Source organism: Puntigrus tetrazona, chromosome 13, assembly GCF_018831695.1.
Source record: "Puntigrus tetrazona isolate hp1 chromosome 13, ASM1883169v1, whole genome shotgun sequence".
In the NCBI taxonomy this organism is placed as follows: domain Eukaryota; kingdom Metazoa; phylum Chordata; class Actinopteri; order Cypriniformes; family Cyprinidae; genus Puntigrus; species Puntigrus tetrazona.
The window spans coordinates 9,608,164-9,629,599 of NC_056711.1; the positions used below are offsets into that span (position 1 = coordinate 9,608,164).

The window sequence follows — 21,436 nt, forward strand, 5'->3', positions numbered from 1 at the left end:
TTCGTATAACAAGCAATTTTTGAACAAAACCCCAAGGTCTTTCAAATAATTTTACAGAATACTAGACATAGAATATTACACATTACAACGCTTTATACGGGATAATATCAAAATAAAACAATTGTTGTGTGCCAATAACCTGCGAAAAAAAGAAAAATCTACAATGCATCTTCAAGGTAAGGTGTAAGATGTGTGATGCTAAACATTACTTGTGGATTCCGTGACCGCACATATTATAAACATCAATTCAAAATGATACGTTTATAGGCTACTGCTGATACTTGTATTAGTGGAAACGTGCAGAAAAGCCGCACAACTTCGCAACGTTAAGATTTCTGCTGCACGCGCTCACATTTACTTTCTCAGATGCTGGGTTATATTTCGACACACTTTTCTCTCAAAAAGGCTTTTGACAACTTTTGAAAAATTCTTATAATTTTCTACTCCAATGCTGCCAAGTGAGCGCAGTTGATTGTGTGCGTTCTTACTTTAAGGCGTTTTTTTTGTGTGTTTGTTTGTTTTATAATATGCTGCCTATTATTGGATACCTTCACCGATTGAAGAACAAGACACGACCCAGACAACGACATTTTATTCAATGATGTCTTTAATATTTCAACAACATTTCACATACCTTTATTTTCAAGAACATTTCGGTAATTCTCTCCCCTTTATTTTCAGGAGCGAAGCAGCATTTACGAAGGAAATGTACGAAGCAGAAAGTGAAAGGTCCGTATGAACAATGGCATTAAATTACACATGAGCAAAAAAGCACTTTGTAAAGTATTGAAATAAATATTATTAAGTCAGAAAAACACAATAGAATACAATGTTATGTGGAATCGTCGTCTTCAGTGTTGTATTTTCAGTAAGACAACACAACACTTACAACCTTTTCTTTTCTTTTCTTTTGTGTTATTTATTTGCAACAGGTAAACAACTGAAGTCGTTCCGCATGCTCTTAAAGTCACAGTTAACCCCAAAATGATTATTTACTCGCTCACTCTCATGTCACTAAATCCGTATGAATTTCTTTCTTTCTTTCCTTGCGACACAAAAGAATACAGGCTCTATTCTGAATGATGCTGGTAATAAAACGATTTCGGCACCCACAGAATTGCGTCGTAGGAACAAAAAGCAACGCAGAAAATGCGTTTTATTACGTTTCACAGAGGACAAAAAAAAAAAAAAAAAAAAAAAGGTTTGGAAAGATGATGACTGGGTGTTTGATTTTAGGTGAGTTATTTCTTTAAGCAAGGCATGCAGTGGTGTAACGGCCGCCGTAGAAAGCGTTCAATGATCAGAATGAGACTGAAGGATGTCGTGGTTGTCGTTCATCACGCTGTAGTCTAGCGCTTTCGTGAACACGTCTCCCGTGTTTTCAGACGAGCTTGTAAGATGCCTGAGTTTGTGTGGCTGTGGGGACCGTTCGCGAGAGTCGCTGTCCATGGTTCTGAAGCAATTATAACCAACAGAATTCCTCAAATGATATCAGTTCAATAGACTTATCAAATTATCGCTGGGTGTATGAGAAGTATGCCAGGGTATTCGGACCCAATTCTATTTCTGATTTCATATACACTGCATCTCTGATTTCGTTCTTTGCATATCAAAGCGCTAGTGACTGACATGTTGATGTTCGGTGCTTAACAGGGAGACTCTTTATTTTAAGGCTGACTTGAAGGCATAAAATACCCATTTAAACGTTCGTACATCTAACATAGCATACTGCACACGTGTAAAAGATTTCTTTCAACTGGGCCCTTTTTGTAATTGCATTAGGATACACACCGGTTCGTGCAAATCGTCCAAAACATTAAAGCTTATTTATAGTTTTGTCATTTGGGTGTTTGGTGTTTGTTTGAAGTATTCATTACACTGCAGGAATTTTCATGTTGCCTTGATGATTATCACCCTCCTTCTCTTTATTAAATACAAAAAAGATGAACTGTATGTAGATAAATTGTTTAAAGTCTTTGAGTCTTCTTCTCCGTCTGCTGCGTCACGCTGCAGGGAGTATGCCTTTTAATTTTTTTTTACCTGTTTACAAATTGTAAAATAATAAATAGAATTAATCAACCAAGCAACTGAATATCAGAACGGTTTTACTCGTAACTCAGCTGTAAAAAAAAGTAGGCTAAAGAAAAACGTATTTTAAAATAACTTTGCCAGTTAAATAAAGAACCAGATCTCAGTGTAAAATCGCGAACATAAATCACTGCAAAAGGCGTTTTTATCTATTTTTTAATCCAGCGGTTTGAAATGTGGTAAAACACAAACTCGGTTAATTCGCTTTTCTCGGTCGGTCTCTTTTTGTCCAGACTAGCGGAGTTCGTGCTCATCCTAATCCTGAACACTAGAGGGAGCCCGGAGCACGGCACATCGCTTTTTGCTCCCCGCGTCTCTCAAAGCTCCGCGATTCCTTGTCCATCATCACAAACTTCACCACTGACTCCGGCCTCTATCCTTCTATCCCGCGTCTGTCATTAACGTTTATTATTTAAGTAGCACGTTTACCCCGTTTATTTCATGTAAAGATTTTGCATTTTAGCTTGTAGGCTATCTAGATTAAAAAGAAAAGATTTTGAGTTCTTCGGTGTCTTCTAACCGCGCTTAATCTAAACTCAGCACGAAAGGCAATATGGCATCCCTGTATCGGATGGCCTGCTCGGTTTCTGATGCAGAACGGGGATGCAAATTTATTAGTTTGTCATGGGGTAACGCATAAACGCCTATAATATGCTTTACGTTATATTATGACTCAAGCAACATCTTTTCAGTGATAACTTCATGCGCAATGGACATGACAATAAAAGTAAGCCTCAACTCACACGAGCGGCCTCCCTTGCACGCGTCTATTCATCCTCCTATTGATGTAAAATGAATAACTACTAGAGTATAAACACCGCTTGGCATGAACCTGTGACGGTTACGCAATAACCCCCCCCCACGACAGCCTAATCGTAGTCTTTACATCTTACGGCACGGGTCCACGTGTAGTCTCACCGGTAATCAGATTTTCTGAGCCTCTCCTCTTTTTCTTCCCTTTAACACGTTCACGAGCCGTCGCTTTCCGCAGAAGAACCAGCAGCCTGCTCACGTTTATAATTTCGCCCACAGAGACGTAATCCCTTTGATTACATCTAATACCTGCCAAAACCCAGATGGCATGCCCACCCATCGCTCGGTGTGATAATGCCACATTGTGAAATCTAGCCATTAATATTAATTTTCAGTCCGCGAATGTGTCTGAACTGCCGAAGCTTAAAATTCCTTAAAGAAGGCAAGGCTTGACTTACCAGGGATTTTTAAGAGCGTTCCCGTTTCGCCTCTCTCCGTCCTTTGAGGCAAAACTTGTGTTCAGTGGGATATGTAGACTTAAGGTGGTCAAAGTCTTTCACGGGCGGCGGGAAAAGGCCTATTTCTGATTTCTCGTGTGTGTGTGTGTGTGTGTGTGTGTGTGTGTGTGTGTATGTGTGTCAAATAACGTTCGTCTTTTTAGAAGGGACCAGGTGTAGCTTCCACTGGTGTTTTTTTTTTTTTTTACGAAATAAACGTGCTTTCGAAGCGAATGCACTTGGATGAAATGATTTCGATAATAATGCTCACTTTTTTTTACAGTGACATTTTACGTGGTTAATTACTCAACCGCGATTAGCAGAGGCTGTCCCAGAGGAACGCGTAAGAGGATAATATCACGACCACAACCGAATCTGAGAGGTGCATGCCATTTCATTTAGACATAGCAACAAGACAAGGCCGGTTTCATTCCGTCCAGGAGGGTCAGTGTACGGCCTTCACTCTTTATCTGTCGGTAAATTAGTCCAAAGTCCATCAATATGGCCATCCGCAAACAGCGTGAACCAGACAGTATGGGGATCTCAACGCAATCGCCACATCTGGCAAACAAATTGCTCAGACGAAGCGGCAAAGGCGCTTTTTTTGGCAAATGTCATATGTTTACTTTTTCTTTTCCACTTGGCTATCTGCGTTTGGATCAGATCAGTAAAACACGCCTCACTCCGCATTTGTACCGTAATCGCTTTGATGATAAAGTTTAAAGATAAAAATTTCAGTTAACGCGCAATGATAACGTGTAACACGTGCGAAACAAAAATAACAATAAATAGATACATGGATAAATAAAAACTGAATCGAGGACATGGTTATAAATAAATAAAAACTGAATCGATAAATTAATTATCCAACTTTTTGAGGGATTCACAAAATGTTTCTTTGTTTTGCATATTGCTTTGTATAGGACTTATTAACACAAACAGGTGTTAGAGGTACTAGTGTGTGCCAGGCACTGTGTTTGTATCAAATGCTCAGTAGGCGCTCTTTTGGTGCTAAAACTAAAAGTGAAAGAAAAAAAAGTCCAGATCACGGAATGGTTTTGATACATGTCACGTGCATGTAAAGAAAAAGAAAACAAAAATCCATGGATGCGCGTTTTTTAAAAAATCCTGAAAACGCTTCCCTGTTAAAGTTAGTCAAAGATAAATGAACACATTGCCGCTCTCTCTGTTTTACAGGCGCGTTTTAACTCGGTGCTAATCTCACTGGTAAACCATAAACGCCAATAAAGCCCCTCTTTCAACATGACATCGGCGCTGGACAAGTTGCAGGAAAACAGATCTGCTGATGAATTGCCAGAGCTAGTGGGAAAATGAGAGGAGTGAAGCATGAACAGGGCGTTGGGCGTTGATTTATCGCATAAGCCCTCGGTCATTTCCATATATTAAAATGCGCCCAAGGGGCCAGTCAGTCAATTTCCTTGAGCCACTACCCGTGGAAGGCGAGCACATGACCAAAAGAAATTCAACTGTCTCGCTATTTTTTCCTCCTTTGACCCACGCACCGATATTCATTTGGTCGTTTTAAATAGTGAAACCCTACCGTTTAGCCACGAGGATCGTATTTTAATAAAGCGATCTACCAGCAGCAGTCATGGCATTATGCAGGTTTGGTAATCTGTTTTTTTGTGCCATTCATAGGGCCTCGCGCGTTGAGCCGAAACGTTATTTTAAGCATGCATCTGTCATCGCACTTTCCCCTCACTCTCATTTCCAATCGCTTCCTCTGTCACTCTCTCACACAAAAGCACTTTTTCTGTACGAGCGCGCGCGCCTGACCGTGCATCGGAGAGATGGATATTGCAATGCATTTAACGTCTGGCTGATTTATGATGGGATCAGTCGCATTGTCATTTACATATTGAGATTCTGTTTGCACGCGGCGCTTTGTTGCTGCCTGATAGCTTCCATTCCTGAAGGAGGTGTAAACGCTCCGTTTGCGCTGATCAATGTCCGCCCGGAGCGGGGACAGACTTTCAGAAAAGTGAAAATGGGGGTGTAAAAAAAGGCGGTCCGTCAGCCAATGGCCTGAGTGGGCACGTGCCGTAAGACGTGTTACCGAAATGCACTAACGTCCCCAAATTTGCCCGGCGCCGAAAGCTTGCCCACAGAACGATCGTTCAGTCAAAAGCAAACGCTGGTTACACGCGTCGCGTTCTAACCACATTAATATGTGATATTCCCGCACAAGGAAATATTCCTTTTGATTTTGTACAGACTGTTGAATGCAAACGTTAGGTTTTAACAATAGCGTGTAATAACGGTTTCTGACTGCAGCACAACTTTTTTTTTTAAATAAAGTAATTTTTCACACTTGGAAATATTTCGAGGGAGGTTAAACGATGCTGTCTTTTTGTGGGATCCCTCTTGAGATGTCCGAAAGGAATCCTCGGTGGATTTCTGTCAATCACGCTGCGCGATCGCAAAATATCAGACGCGTAAAAATAAAAGTCCCAATTAGAGCCAAAACAGCTTGATTCTGCATATAACGACCTTCTATTCTTACTTTTATTATCATCCAGGAACCTATTTATGCTGGTGCTTTAAAGAGCCTAGAATCCAAAACAATTATCAGAATTAGCTTTTATAAAACGCAAATAATCTTATAGTCAAACTAATCACTTTTCATGTTTCTTTGCTTAAAGCACCTTATTATTATTATTATATATTTTTTTATAATATATTTTACGCGCCGGACTCTTAAAAGTGTTTTAAATGTATCTATCTCCCTTTATTCATGCTGGAGAACAGTGCGCTGCACTGAAACGAAATCAAAGGCTTTATACAGAAATCAGATCGATACGGTGCTTTTAATCATATGCACTTGTTGAGAACAATGACCTGAAAAGCATCGGCACAGTCAGTGTGGTACAGTCGAGCGAATCCATCGGCATTCCCAGATAGCCCTCGCGCAGAGTTGACCTTTTTACCCGGCGCAAACCTGACTCAACTTTCGCGTAAAGATCGGACACCTCGCGCCGAGAAAAACCCACACGCGTACCAGCACAGCGATCAGTCTTGGTCCAGAAACAAAGATGTCAGCGTATAAACCTGCAAAGCAGTTTCACTCACTCTCTCGCTCGCTCGCGGGTCACGTATTATCTCCAGCATTCGACTTCAATTCCGATCGGTTCCCTATTGAATTGTGCCTTTTCCCCGCAGACTGTCACTTGTTCACGCAGCCTCTGCTTTGAGTCTCTGGAGCAGTCGCTATAGTCTAGTCGTACTTCTACTAGTTCGCAGGGGTGTCTCTCTCTTCCTCCCACCTCGTGGATTGAACTAGCTTGTCATCGCGTTCGGTTATACGCTTCATGTCTCTTTAATTTCGAATGCATCGGCGCTGTTTACGGCATCTTTATATTTCTAAATCCACGCGGCGGCGGTGTACTGACACCCCCCTCCTCCCCCCCAGTCGCCATTCTCTATAATCTGAACACATCTGAAAGTTATTACCCCGTCCCCTTTTCTTTCTAGTGGGCTGCTCCCACAATCTATTCGTCAGTGTGTTGTTATATTTTTACAATTACACTCTTGTAGTATTTAAGTCCCACCTACATCGCGAGCGAGTGTCCTATGCCGCTCTCTATGTGATGTCCCTTAAGTTTCTGTCTGTTCTGGAGGAATGTGGCAGCGCACGCGGCGGTTGAACCCACATGCCCCGGCTCGGAACCTGTCTGTCCTGTTCGCGCAACCCGATCGTGTGCCTCGCCGAGAAGCAGCTTGCGCGCTGCCTCTGACTGACTGTTTGACCAGGAGTTGAGTGACTGTGTTTGAAGCACCATCGGTGTCCACTACGAAACCTTATATGCGAGGTTCCTCTCCCCCTCTCTTTGTATATATAGCATGTCCGGCCCCCTTGAATCTCCTGTCCATTGGCTTTTCGTGCTCTGTTTTCCTGCGTCCACCCCCAGCGCGAGCGCGCGCGCGCACACACACACACGCACACACTCACTCACTCGCCGCAGCGCACATTGCTTTCATTAAACATATCTCCCCCTCTCTCTCTCTATCTGTGTGTGCGTGTCTCTCGCTCTCTCTCTCTCTCGCCTCTTGTCCGGCCCCCTGATCTTTCTGTCCATTGGCTTCTTCGGGTCTATTTTTCATGTCCAGCCCCTAATGAGTGTCCATTGGTTTTGTTATTTCCACTCCCTCCTCCCACTCCACGGCTTTGCCCTGCCCATGTTCTGTATGTCTGTGTCCATCCATCTCCTGACGTTCAAGTTCGCAGGGACGTCACGTCCGCACTTGAACTTGCAGCTCAGGGGGGCTTTTGCCATTTTTTCATCTCTCTCTCTCTCTTTTCAAAAAAGCCATGACGGCTATCCCACAATCCATCTTCCCTGCGCCATCTTTGTATTATTTCTAATTTATTTTGGATGTCAAAGGCATTGATGAAGATATTTTCTCTGGAGTCTCCCTTCTAACCCGGCTCTCCCGATGTGAACCGAGCTGAAAGCCACCACCAACCACCATGTCTCGCCGCAAGCAAGGCAAACCCCAGCACTTAAGCAAACGGGATTTTTCGCGTAAGTAAAGACAAATATATGTTGTGCCCGTTCGCTTTACCTGTTTTTGGCTCCGTTCTGCAGCGTTGAGTTGCTGGAGAGGAGCGTAATTCTCAGTGAAGACACACTGGACACTGGACAGCGCAGATCAAGTGGACTTTAGTGAAGAGAGCGTTCCCATCTCTGAAATGCCTTTACGCGCACCCTCGTCCGCCGAAATGCCACAAAAGTTTGCTTTCCATCGCTGTACTTGGAGAAGTTCGTGCCGACTCGGTGTTTAGGCGCATATGTCTTGGCTCTCGTGCCCCAGTCGCTTTGACCACTTAAGAGCAAGCGCTCACATATACCGGACCGTGGTGGGTACATGCACGCGTGCTTTCGCTCGCTTATTTGCGCTCACATCTCGTGGAATGTCCCGTAACGCTGTCTGTCTGCGATTCTGGGCAGGATTTCCCCCCTCTCGCACTATTTTTGGAAGATTTTCAAAGAGTGGAAGTGAATTTTGATTGGGAAAAATCTCGTGTCCGACTGTTTACAAGCGCCGCGTGCGCGTACTACCCACTGCCAGTAAATAGAGCACGATAGTCGCCTGCGCGAGACTAACATCGCAGAGCGAGACATCTGCACATAAAATCTATTCGAATTTTAAACTTAAGCTTTCCTTACGTTTGAAGCCAAACGCGATTCTGGTCTACTCGTATGGGCTTTCGCTTAAAGGCAGTAGGAGACGATTTCACGCCACGCTCTTTGCCGTTTCGTGTGCGTTTATACGAGGATACTAATTCGATTTCACTTAGGCCTGATTTTTGTCTTAAATGTCGGTGACAAAGGTAAGACGAAACCCAAATGTAATGCAACTATTTAGATACGAGTGTATCCAGAAAACCAGCCGGTTTAGCTCTTTCTGTATGCACACGTTCGTAGCCTGCTACTACCGTTCTTCGAATCGTCATTTCAGTAATTATTATTAGCAGCAGCATTACGATTTTTGCTCTAAGCATGCCTCGGAGGACCGCGATAGCTTGCATTTTTATAAAAAAAGCCTGCTCCGCATTTTATACACCTGAATTGTTGTCAGGAGCACGACGAAACGAAAACATTTGAGCTCCTGTCTTGTCTTTCGATTTTGTTTTTTTAACCTCAAACCTAAAGCCGCAAAAGCGTCGGTCCGCGTTTTATTAGATAAACATGTTTGACACAAATCTCGAGTTGTTGTAACATTGTAAAGTATCGTGTAACGTTATTGGGTTTCCACACACAGTCTGTGGGATCTCGGCGCGGGCTGCTCCGTGTGTTCGCTGCTGCTCGTGTCAGGATTCCACCGCTAGGGGGCAGACGACGATCATAAACTACGCTCGAACCCGATCAGTTTCACCGCTATCTTTATCTATATTTGACCATATGTTAGCAAGAGCGAAACGTATTGTATATGAACTCGTAACTGTTTTTTTTTTTTTACCCCGTCCTGACCTGGCATGAAATGTAGAATTTTTTATACCTTGTAGTTTGTAATAGCCGGATCAAGTAAACTAACAAAGGATGTTCGGGCAATAATAGACCAAATCTAATTTACCTCGATAAGACTTTGCCATCTAATTCAAACGAGACAGAAAGCAGTTATTTTTTAAAATGAAAGAAGCTGACGGAGAAGCTGTTATTTGCTACTTTTAAAAAATTACTTTATTACCATGCTTTCAATTTTCACGTTAAGATTACACACAGATACTTTTCTGAGGAGAGCTATTTGAAAATATTATCAGCTTTTTTTTTTTTTTTTTTTTTTTTTTTAATTAAGCTGGTTTGGTTTTTAAACACTTGCATTGATTTTTTTTTTAAATATTCTCAAAAACAGTTTTAAATTCAATATCGTTTTTAGTGCCAGCGCTGATTGTAGTGGAATTTAAAGCAATTGGGAAAACCCAACGTGATGCAGCTTTCCACAGTTTTCTCGCATTCTGAGCAAACTTAATTAGTTTTTTTGAATGATCTACATTGCCGAATATTCCTTTGCAACGCATTTTCAGTATTTGTTTATTTATGCATGGTCGGTCGTGTAAAGTTTCTGTAATATAATTAAAAATATGCATGCAAGCGGATATCTTTAGACTGCAGCTGCGATAGTAAAATAAGTACACGATATAATTGTTAACGCCAACAGAAGTGGCGAAAATAAGCTGTTATGTGAATGTGACGTGTTTTATTGCAGCTGAAATATGTTACCAACTTTAAAACTTCTCGCTCGGTATTGTAAAATCATGACCGAAGTTTTGCATATATCGATTATCTCTGTGTTTTATCACGATCGCACCTAACTGGAAGTTTTACAGCTGTTATCATTACGAATTCATTACGAATCAATATCGCTATGAATGCCCCTGTATGCAGGAATCAGTTCTAAAATACTTTGAGTTCACTTTAAATCGAGCAGGCTTTTTTTTTTTTTATTGATTTGAATGGCGAGCGTTGAAAAACCCAAACAAATCAAAACCACGTAAAAGCGAAAAGCATTACCACATACAGAAGGGAAATTTATCACACTTCGTTATTGTCCTTCATGTGCAAATGTGTCGAATATTTTCCTCGTGAGCACGTTCTGGGAGATACTCCACATCTGCCCCACAATATCTGCCCCAGACTGGGCTAAAGTAAATTTAACCGCCCTGCACATGATCCTAACACCTTTTTTATCAAAATCTGTACCAATCATCACCCACTAAAATTAAAATCTATTTTTTGATTCTCTGTGGTTTTAGGTTCATTAAAGCATGAAATTGGCAGCTTATAAAGAAGGTCAAGATTCTTAACCATTAGGAAGCTAGTGTAACCTCTGCGCAAAATTTCACTAAACAACCATTATAAAAATACCTGCGTGTATGTGTGTGTGTGTGTGTGTGTGTGAACCTTACAGCTAACTTTATCGTGATTGGGAAAATGGCTAATAGCCTTTACTGTGTAGAGAGCTTGTGTTCTTGCAGCTGTGACTTGTGTTGGCTTTTCTGGATATCTACACGTGTTGTCCATGCAGTCATTTCATATTCCAGATGTGTGTACGGTTGAGTGAAACAAAGAGTCAGACTGAGATGAATTTACTGTCGCTTTAGACACAGATGTTAATGCACCAAAGCAAATATAACAAAAAAGAATTTGCTGCCTTCGCTGTTATATCATAACAAATCGCGTGTTAATAAAATGTCAAGCCCTTTTTGAATATTGTTTTATGCCTGTCCGCCGAAGTTAAACTGCCGGTGACTAATTGCTTTTTAATGTTTGTTATAATTTTTTTCCCGGAACTTGTAAGGTAATTACAATTTAAAAGATGGATCTGAAATAATAAACTAAATGAAAGCGGCGGATTATCATAAAATGCGCACCCCTGTTCTTTTTCTATCCTGTTATGTGCTCCCTCGTCTTGACTGCTTTCATTACAGCACCCAGTCTCTAATATTCCCTTTGCTTTTCGTTCCCTCTGTGTCGCATATGGATTCTTCCTGCATGCAGCCGAGCCCCTGTCAGCCGTGGTCTCGGAGGAGAGGCAGGAACAGCGCGGGCTGCTACAGGTAGCTCCAGAGGGAGACCAGGACCTGCTCACCTGTGGCCAGTGTCAGATGAACTTCCCTTTGGGAGACATCCTTATTTTCATTGAGCACAAAAGGAAGCAGTGCAATGGCACTTTGTGCATGGACAAAGCAGTGGATAAGCCCCCCTCGCCCTCGCATGGTGAGCTGAGGAGAGCCTCCAACCCCGTGGAGGTGGGCGTCCAGGTCACGCCGGAGGACGATGACTGCTTATCGACGTCTTCTCGAGGAATCTGTCCCAAACAGGAAAACATTACAGGTAACCTCATCCCAATGCGATTTGTCTTTTAACTATATAGAAGGGCTGTGCGTGCATCTGCGTGAGGAACATTCGTGGTGGAGCCGAGTTGTTGTGCGGGCCACATATCGTAGACACATGTCCTTTCTTTGTGGGGCGTCTCGTTCGCAGCTCTGGAGACGCCTCGGAGTGCTGAATATTTAAAAGCTGTGGGGCGGGAAGGGGAAGGGGGTATATTTAATCAAACCTCTGAGCGAGAAGCCATTACGAAGACCAAAACCGGCAACAAAGATTAAAAAAAAAAAAACACAACAACATTTATTATATCAAGATCGTCACTGCTTGGAATCAAGGATCTCCTTCAGATGGACTCTGTGGGATTTGGATGATTAAGCTCAGATTCGAACCGTAGATCACACGTTCCCGCCACCGACTGCATGCTTCGGTTTACGACATTTGCACTTTGTGTTTCAAATCGTATTTCGCTGGTAACTTGCCGTTCACTCTCCATGGTAAGCCAATTAGGCCCAAAGTAGAGGAATGCGAATGACTTAAAAGTTGCAGATTTGTTAACGCAGAGTGCAAAGGGTGTGTTCTTTATGACACGGCGGGCCGTTCATCCCTACTGGGAGGAGGAAAAAAAAAGGGATTGAGAGGGGGAGATTTTGGCACTGGAGGGGCGGTCTGAGGAGTCCTTGCTGTGACAGGAGAGGCCATCCCCCTCGGTGTGTGTCCATAGGCTCATGGGAAATGCCTCTCTGTGCTGCACAGCCTCTCTCATGTGGTCTCGACAGATGTATCTTGATTTCGTTGTGGGTTCTTGCACAGCCACATCTTATCCGTATAAATGCACGCCTGAACATTTTCACTTTCTGTCAAAAAAGGAAAGGAAATGGAAGGCCGTTCGGGTATTTTGGTTTGTCAGGAAACAATAACACGACGCTAATTATTTGTTTTATTTTCGTGGATGTGCGTTTTAATTAGCGGTTGGCTTTATGCACTATATAAAACACTGAAAATACAGTCATAAAAAAGATAGTCCCTAATTTCCACTGTAAACAACTTAAAATAAAGGCAACCCTGGAATCTTAGAGCAGCGTAAGTCTAATCTTGCTTAAGCTGAGCGCTAAGTGAAATGAACTGCTTTAAGTTGTCGGCGTGTTATTATGTGTCCATGAGTGTTTTGCGCTGGTTGGGGCGATTTCGAGTGGCTGTTTTTTAAATGTAGAAAATGTGAGAGTGAGACTTTCCAGTCTGTTTTTCTGGCCTGGCTTTACGTTTGGCCATTCTCTGGTCTGCCTCAAAGATCAGGTTCCAGGAAGCGTCTGGGTCCGGTTAGCCCCATCAACAGTCATTTGGACTTGACCCTTTTGCTCTGGGCTAATTATCGTCTGCTGAGTTCAAGTATCAAGTTGTTTTCCAACAGTTCCCGCTTGCATAGTTTGAGAAGCCTCCTAGTTTGTGTGCATATAAATGTTTACAATAATCTGCTGTGGAACACAGTTTTGCGCTATAGTACATTTAAATTTGATCAGATATGGAGGCTGAATGGGGTCATTTGTGTCTGCTTGCCCTCTTTGTTTTAAGCATGTTGATGCAGTTTCAGCACAAATTATACAACCTTTATGCGAGCCGGCTATCGCGCACGTCTCTTGTTTCTGTCAGCCGCTAAACTGGGTTATTAAACTCATTTACATCATAATGTATCAGGGTTCAGCTGATAGCGTTGGGTCACTGGTATTATGTGTGCTTGTTATTATTATTTTTTTTAAACAATTTTGTGGGAAGGTCCATAACAGCTTCTCAGCATGTTACTGAATCTGCTGCCATGGTAGGTCAGACGGGGAAGAGATATTAATTAGCCATATTATAGACGATTTCAGACATAACATATTCAAGGTTAGTTGTGACTGCAGCTTACCATGAATGTATAAACCAGAATAATTTGAGTGTGTGTGTGCTCGCGCGCGTGTGTGTACTTGGGTTAGAGGTGCTCTAGAACATCACAAAACTGCAAGGTTGAAGGAAAGCTGACAGTTCAGTGCTTTTAAGAAAACTATTTGTATTGCATTTGTATCATTATATATAGAGTTAATCTATATTTGTTAAGGAAAACATTTTTATTGTTTAAATCTTTCGATTAATAAATTGTGTATATATTATTTTATGTATATTATTTGATTGTTTTTTACTTGTCTATATTTTGTCATATTTTTATTTTATATGTGAATTGTTATTATTTATTCGATCTGTTTTTAAGATGGATCATTAGACTATAGTTCATACGACCAAATAAGGAGACTGGTATGTGTGATGTAACAGCTCCATTTCCATGTAGAGCTGCTCAGTATGAGAAAAGGCAGTACCTGTCACAGAGGAATGGATTTGCTGTGTGAGCAATGCGCACGGCGATACACACGTGTGTGTGACTGTGTATTACCCCAAATAGCACAATGTATCCTGGTGAGGAGGCCTTACTAGAGAGAACCGAGACCCTCTCCTTTCCCATGCAGTGATTTGATACAGTCATAATGTATTTATTTAATTTTTAATCCCTAAATGAGATTTTGAATCCTTTCATTTCTTGAAAATGGCAAAAAAACCCCAGGTTGACACAAAAGTGTCTTGTTGAATTAATGCTCTTCCTAGAGCTTTGAATCCGCTCTGTTGATATAATCGGCAACATGTCCTTTGCTGCACAATATAAGACGTCTGATGAAATGTAAAAATTATGCAGAGTAACATCCTATGATCTTCTGTTTCGCAACGCCTTGTCCAAAAACATGTCGATGGAACAGATTGAATTCGCTTTGGCTTGCGATATGGGGCCATTTGGAGCTCTGAACTTTTTTTTATTATTTTTTTTTATCAAGCGCTTTTCAAGACTCTGTCTTTCGCTATGGCAGCCCTTCAGAAATTATGACTGCTCTCCAATAAATCGGCAGATTAGATCGGACTAACACTGCCGCCATGCAGAACGGACCTCAATACAGATAATTGTTTTTTAAATGGCCTTTGCTGGGTGGGTTTTTAATGCCTCTAACTCTCCCGCTCACTCGCTTGCCCATTTTGTCACTCTCTCCCTCTCTGCTATGCATATGGCTGTAGCAGTCAATGTAAATCAGGGGCATCCAATTAATATTGAATCAATTACACTGTGTGCGATTGTCTGGCATGTGAGCCGCCTGCAATTTTCTGTGCCAAAATGTGACCCAAATGAGTGGCTTAACAAAGACCCCAGCAATTTAAGCTTTTTTTCGCTTATTGTTTTTTTTCTTCCTCCTTTTTTAAATCACATATTATCTGGAGCTTGACGATCTGTCATGATCATAATTATCATCAAAGCGCCTTTCTGGAGTTCAGCTGCGAGAGAGCGAGTGTGCTGACACTGATCGTTTTTTAAGAGGACTTGTGAGGAGCAGTGTTAGCTGACGTTCGGTCATCACTGAGAGCCAGTTGTTTTTATTTTCTGAATCGCCTCATGCAGTGTGTGTATTTTTCTGACAGGTGCAATAGACTTTCTTTAGAGGCACATGTGGAAATATGCAGGTATACAGAGAACCATTTTATTTGTGCAGATGTGCATGTTTGCTGTCACGGCTTAATATGGGGCGACACCCAAACCTTGCTTGTCTTTTTTTTTTTTTTTTTTTTTTTTCAAGAAACCAAGAAAATGAATTATCAGGAAGCGACAAAGAGACATGTCTTACCCGAGCAGCGATGGCACCCTGTAAGCGGCTCTTTATGAATATGTATTGAAATTGGGGGGGAGGCATTCGCCTCTAATTTTCCAAACCTTTTTATTTCCCTCCACCGGCAGGATTTCTTCATATACAAGACCGGTCGTCCCTTTCAAAGAACACTGTGCTGTTGTATGCCCATGTGTGTTTGTATCTAGTCCCTGCATATGTGTGCCATCTCCTGTCTGATCTTAAAAAAAAATAGCATTAGCGAATGTGTGTGTGTGTGTGTGTGTGTGTGTGAGAGGTGTGCAGAGCTTTTCCAGAGGGAAGAGGTGTAATAATAGCACAGAATGATGTTTAATTCTCTTGGAGCTGTTTTGCTGCATGTGGAGATGTGTCTCGCAGCATCCCTCGCAGAAACATTGTGATATTCTGCATCCTCGGGCTTGATTTGCATGATACAGTCGGCTCGGTGCTGTGGGGGTGGACGGCTTCCTTTCATTCGCCATTCTCATCTAATGGGCTACAGCACACATTTTTTGTTGGGTTGGGAATTTCGTGTTGCATGGGAAAAAAGAACCCGAATCCATCTTTATATTATTTGTGCAATACTTATTTGTATTCAGCTGAAATTGAGTGATATTACATGGAAAATCTATATCGGAAGGCTTTAAACCTTAAAAATCACATAGTTTTTACCTGTTTTTTTTTGCACCAAAGCCGGCGTGCAAGGAAACAAAGGTATTTAGCAGCCAGACGGGCACTGCCTGGCACGGTGCCACCCGCTCCGTCTCAGTTCTCCCACCCCCGCACCCCTTCATACGCTCTTAGCACCCAATGACGCTCTCACCCCCCCCCCCATCCCTCCCTCCTGCAGACAATGGCATCGCCTCCTCCATCACAAGAGGAGAAATACCCAGCTCTCTCCTTTCTGTCTGTCCTCATCTCCATAATGCCACCTGATCACGCCGTCTTTCTGGGACTACCTCGAGCGATCGCTTTGTCTTTCCGCCGGATGTTAGGTGAAAAATAAAAGCTATGCAAAAAAAAAAAAAAAAAAAAAAAAAAAAGGTCAGTGTGTGTTGTTCGCAGGTACGTGCAGGTGTAGAGTTCGATTTTAGGTCCGTGAGAAGTGTGATTATGCCTCTGCGGAGAGATTTTGTGATCGTTTTGCTGATATTCAAGCTCCCCTCTGGTCTGATCTCCTCGTTTTATTTGTGCCAACATGTGTGTGTGTTTTGTATGTGGGTGGACGCGCGCAGACCCACTGGGTCCTGTCGTATTGCAGCTCTCGAATTGTGTCAGATGTTTTAGAGGAACGTGTCCATAAAAATGTTTATGTACTACAAAGCATATTTATAAATCTCGGCGGATTACAGACAGCTTCTATAAACACAGATAGGAATGGTGCAGAATTGCTAGGCCGTGCGTGTGTGTGTGTGTGACTGCGAGAGGCCTGTGCATTTGTTTGTGGTTTTCTGCAGCCGTGAGGTGTGTGTGTGTGTGTGTGTGTGTGAGTTGGCACTAGTACTGCAGGACATCCCTCAGCGGCCAATGCCAAAGAGAAATTGGCACGGAGCAGGGCTGGAGGCATGGGGTGGGCTTCAGGAGGGGTGTCCTCCACTACTCTGTTTACCTTTTACACACACACACGCTGTCAGACACATGCGATGGTCTCGTCACTGCTTTAGAACTAGGCTAGTTCATTCTTTTTGCTTTATCCCTACTGGTATCGTCGGGCGGACACATCTCCACTACGAGGTCACCTTGACCAGCTATGCCCCCGCGCCAGCCGGGTCGCTCAATACGATCAATTCATCTGGGCTCTAATGGTTACAGATGGCAGGACTTGAGTCTCTACAGACACCTTCAGCTCTCTGTGTTTTTTCTTTCTTCTCCCTTCCTGTCTGTTTTGTCGCTTCTTCTATCATTCTGTCTCTACTAATCTCTTAAGGGGGTCCGCTTCCTACCTGTAGGGAAGAAAAATCACAAATGAGATTGCTTTAATATCTCAACAGTTGCTCCAAACGACGCTGAGATTACATTTTTATTTTTGCTGATATCTCAGATTTTTCTCTTCAGAAACGCTTCGGAAGAGATCTCCGATTTGTCAAGATATCAAAGTCTGCAATCAAATGAGATGTCAGTATGAAATTAAACATTTCTTATCAAAATTTTCAAAAACGCGATTATCTGAGTTGTAGTTGTAATTTTATTTAAATTGATCTTATTTAATATTTCTTTTTTTGTTGGTATATAAATCATTTTCTTAGCTGTGTCTGTTTTTAATTTCTCTTAAACAGTTTCATGAGAGATATCTCAGAAAATGTTAACTTAGACTTAAAATTCTTTGTTTAATTATCTATTAATTATGTCATTTTGTTTTGCAAAAATATCAAATGAATTTCGGAATCTCTAATTTCGGAATCTCATAGTTTTAGAAAAGTTCTTACCTTTGTCTAAAAGCTAAGATTTGCCAAGATTCAAAAGTCTGCAACCAAATCTCAATATGAACGATTATATTCTTCCAGGATTGACAAGTTTGATTTGATTTTAATTTATCCACATTCATTTTCTTATTTACATGTAACCTTTCATCTCGTTTGTGTCTATTATTATTTCCCCTAGATTATAATTTTTTTCTCCTAAAGCAAAACAAAGAATTTAAGAAAATTCTCCTAAAGCAAAACAGCTGGGGAAAGGTCAGTCTTGTCTCTGATGTTTGAACATTTAACTGGAAACTTAAAAGTCATCTGAGCTATAAAAAGAGCACAAGATTTTTGCCACAATCTTGTGCTTTTTCTCTGGTGAATCTACTAAGAAAAATATTTTATAAGAGTTTTAGAACAGTTCTTCTTATTAATATCTCGAATAGTTTTCAGTCAAATGAGATCTTAAAAAATAAACGTATATATTTCTTATCAAATTCTTCCAGAACTGGATTATCTAGATTTATCAAAATTATAATTTCTATTTTACACATTAGTTTTTTTTAATTTGTGAGATTTTTTTTCATTTGTGTCTTTTGTAAATGATCAGGATTTTAAATTTGAAACCTCTGGTAAAACCTTAACTTTGTTTCAGATCCTCCGCCCTTCTTTCGTTTTCCTAAGGGAAGTGCCCTCAGAGTTCTCACACAGGTGAAGACAGGATGTTAGATACTCGTTTTTTCTGATCCGGTTCTGTAAAAAAAAAAAAAAAAAAAAAAAAACAGCACAGTATTAAGCAGGACAGGCTGTCTCTTGCAAGCTGGTGGATCTCCATCAAAACCTTTCACTTAGACTTTCACCTGAAGCCGCTCCACACCCCTTACCCATGTGAGGTCCTCAAGAGCGTGCCACAACTGGAGCTGCCGTCCGTATCTCCCTCTCCGTGTTTGTGTGTGATTTGGGTGGTTGCCTGCTTTGCTCATGTTGGTATTGGGTGCCTGCCTAGTTTTAGTGGGTTGTAGTGTTTGTGTATGTGTGTGTGCACGTATTTGCGTGTGTGTGTATGTGGTTTTAGACTCTGCCGCCGAGACAGTATGCAGACACGTTTGCGTGACGAGAGCTCCGATCTTTCACAGATTAATAATTATTCATTTTTGGCTGATTTCTGTCCTATACACACTATATGCTAAATTTAGCTAATTGAATATTAGTCTAGTTTGTCACGTTTATTATGATTCTTCTTAGTGTGTTTCATATTGGTTTTCTGGGTATTCAGATACAATGAGCTCGCTGTAGTTTTGTGCTCGTGTGTATGCACATATACGTGTGTATACTGTATATAGATCCATATGAATGTTAAGAAATGTCCTGTTCCGTCAGTTCCAGTAGTGACTGGGCTCTGAATCTCTTCTTTACTGTGCCGTGTGGGTCATAACCCCTCACCTAGAGCAGGACGGCCTGTCATACTCTTTCCCCTCCTGCCTGCCAATAAGTTAATTGCTTTATTTTTAGATTTGAGTGGGATGAAGCCGCCCAGAGCCCAGCTGTAGCCCACACAGATTCAACCTACCTGTGACCACAGGAGCTGTAATATTTGATCTGTGTACAGATAGACAAAGATATCAACCTTTTATTTCATTGATAATGACTCCAAATGATTTTTTTTTTGTGTTGCTCCACGAGTGCTCGCTTGAAAACCTTATTTCACTGGTGTAATCGAAGAGAATTTGATACATTTCCGAGCAATATGGCTTTTTAGAGTTTTGTACTTTTTGTATATATACTTTACACAACTGACAGAAAATGATCAACCTTCGGTTTCATCGATAAAGACACCAATCATCTCTTTTTTGTCTTTCGTAAGACTTTCTGAATCATAAAAACTTTTACGGTGTATTTGTATTTACTTACCTATAACATTAATTTGATTTAATTGAATTGCTTTTATTGTAAATGTAATATCAGCTCTGTAATTTGCATAACTAGTGGAAAACAAATTATTATATCTGCACTAAAGCTAGTCTTTTTATTACCTCTGTTACAGCTCTACCTCCTCAGACGTCTGCTACCACAAATATTGAACTGCTTTTCAAATGATCATTTACTCAATAAACCGGCAATTGCCATAAAAGCGTTTCCTCTTTATAAATTAACCGATCTGTATGAAACAAACGAGAAACAAATAAAGATTTCGAAGAGTCGAGCAAAGCAGAGAGCCAGCTTTGTTAAGCAGGCATTATTGTGCTGATTGGTCTCTAAGCTCACACCTAGACCCTCACTAGCCTCTGTAGGGCCCACGGGGCTCAAATACACACTAACTTACACACACACACACACACACACACTGGGCTTTTCCTGTTAACAAACTTAAAGAAAATGTGCAACATCTACTCGTAAAAACATGTGCTGGCGACACACACACACGCACACACACCGCTACTTCCTGACTGAATCTTACTGATAATTTGCTCAGGCTCATTTGAATTTTAAGCACTTCTTTAATCTTCAAAGCCTAAATTGCTTTATGAATATGCATGGTGTGGGCAGACTTTAGTTCATTACCTAGTTGTAAATTCTAATGACCATTAGGTCTTCTCAGTAATTGCCAATTGTTTTGCATTTTTGATTGGCCTATTACCATACGCATTCTGAACACATCAGCACGGCCTGTCAGACCTTCTGCAGGGAGCTGTGTATGAGAAAGCATGTGTGTATGAGAAAGCGTCTGTGTGTTTGTAAGCGTGTGTGTGTGTGTGCATGCTTACACAGGGGAGGGGGTCCTGTGGAAAAAAAAAAGAAGAAAAGAAGCAAAGGTATAAATTGCTTCCGAGCCTTGCTTTTTTTTCATCCCGGATTTTGAGCGAGAAATGGAGGTTGTAAATGAAAGCAACGTTTTGTATGTGAAGATTGAAAGTTCACCGGGAGATTTGACATATTTAATTTACTTGATGACTCCGCACACCCTCATTAATGCACTTTGCATACAGCGGCGCACTTAATCACTGCTGATCAGACCCGGCTCAGCCCGCCGCTGTAACACACTGCAGAGATAGCGGAGAGAGCCTCGTCTAACCACTCAAATTACGCACACACTGACAACGATTCTGCCTTCTGCATATGACGACATTTGTGCAATTTTTTTTTTCCTGCTCCAAACCCACCGTAAACCCCCTTCCCAACAAGGAAGCAGATGTTGAACACCTCCTCCCCCCACACACACACACACACACACACATACTCTTGCTGGGATTCAAATGCTAGTGCCATTTTCTGAGAGTGATTTGTCTTACTAAGTGAGGCTCTCTGTTAACATGCTGAGGGAAATTAATTAAATCTTTCAGCACGTTGCGTGTGTCCCTCTGCATGTGGACATGTGGCTGTAATGGTTCCAGATCTCAAACATGCGTTCATACAGTCGGAACCCATATGGAAATGCACACGTAGAGACACACACACACACACACACACACACACACACACACACACACACACGTATCAGTGTATGCATTTCCCAAAAGAGAGGCTGTCATATGTAATTGAACCAGAAAGAGACTGAGAGTGGGCATGTGGGCAAAAAATATCAATCAAATAAATTCATGCATGTATTATAATAAGCAATCAGAACTGAAATAAAAGAAAAAAGTTAAAAT

At 41.5% G+C, this 21,436-nt stretch overlaps 1 protein-coding gene across 1 annotated transcript in view; it reads left to right on the forward strand.

Annotated features, from left to right (window-relative positions):
* Positions 1–6,863: 6,863 nt before the first annotated feature.
* The window catches only part of bcl11aa (BAF chromatin remodeling complex subunit BCL11A a), a 52,812-nt gene continuing 38,239 nt past the window's right edge, over positions 6,864–21,436 (forward strand). Inside the window, exons 1-2 of the mRNA XM_043255010.1 lie at positions 6,864–7,882; positions 11,360–11,695. Of these exons, the coding sequence (XP_043110945.1) occupies positions 7,828–7,882; positions 11,360–11,695 (391 nt within the window). The 5' untranslated portion in view covers positions 6,864–7,827. The remainder of the gene's footprint in view (positions 7,883–11,359; positions 11,696–21,436) is intronic.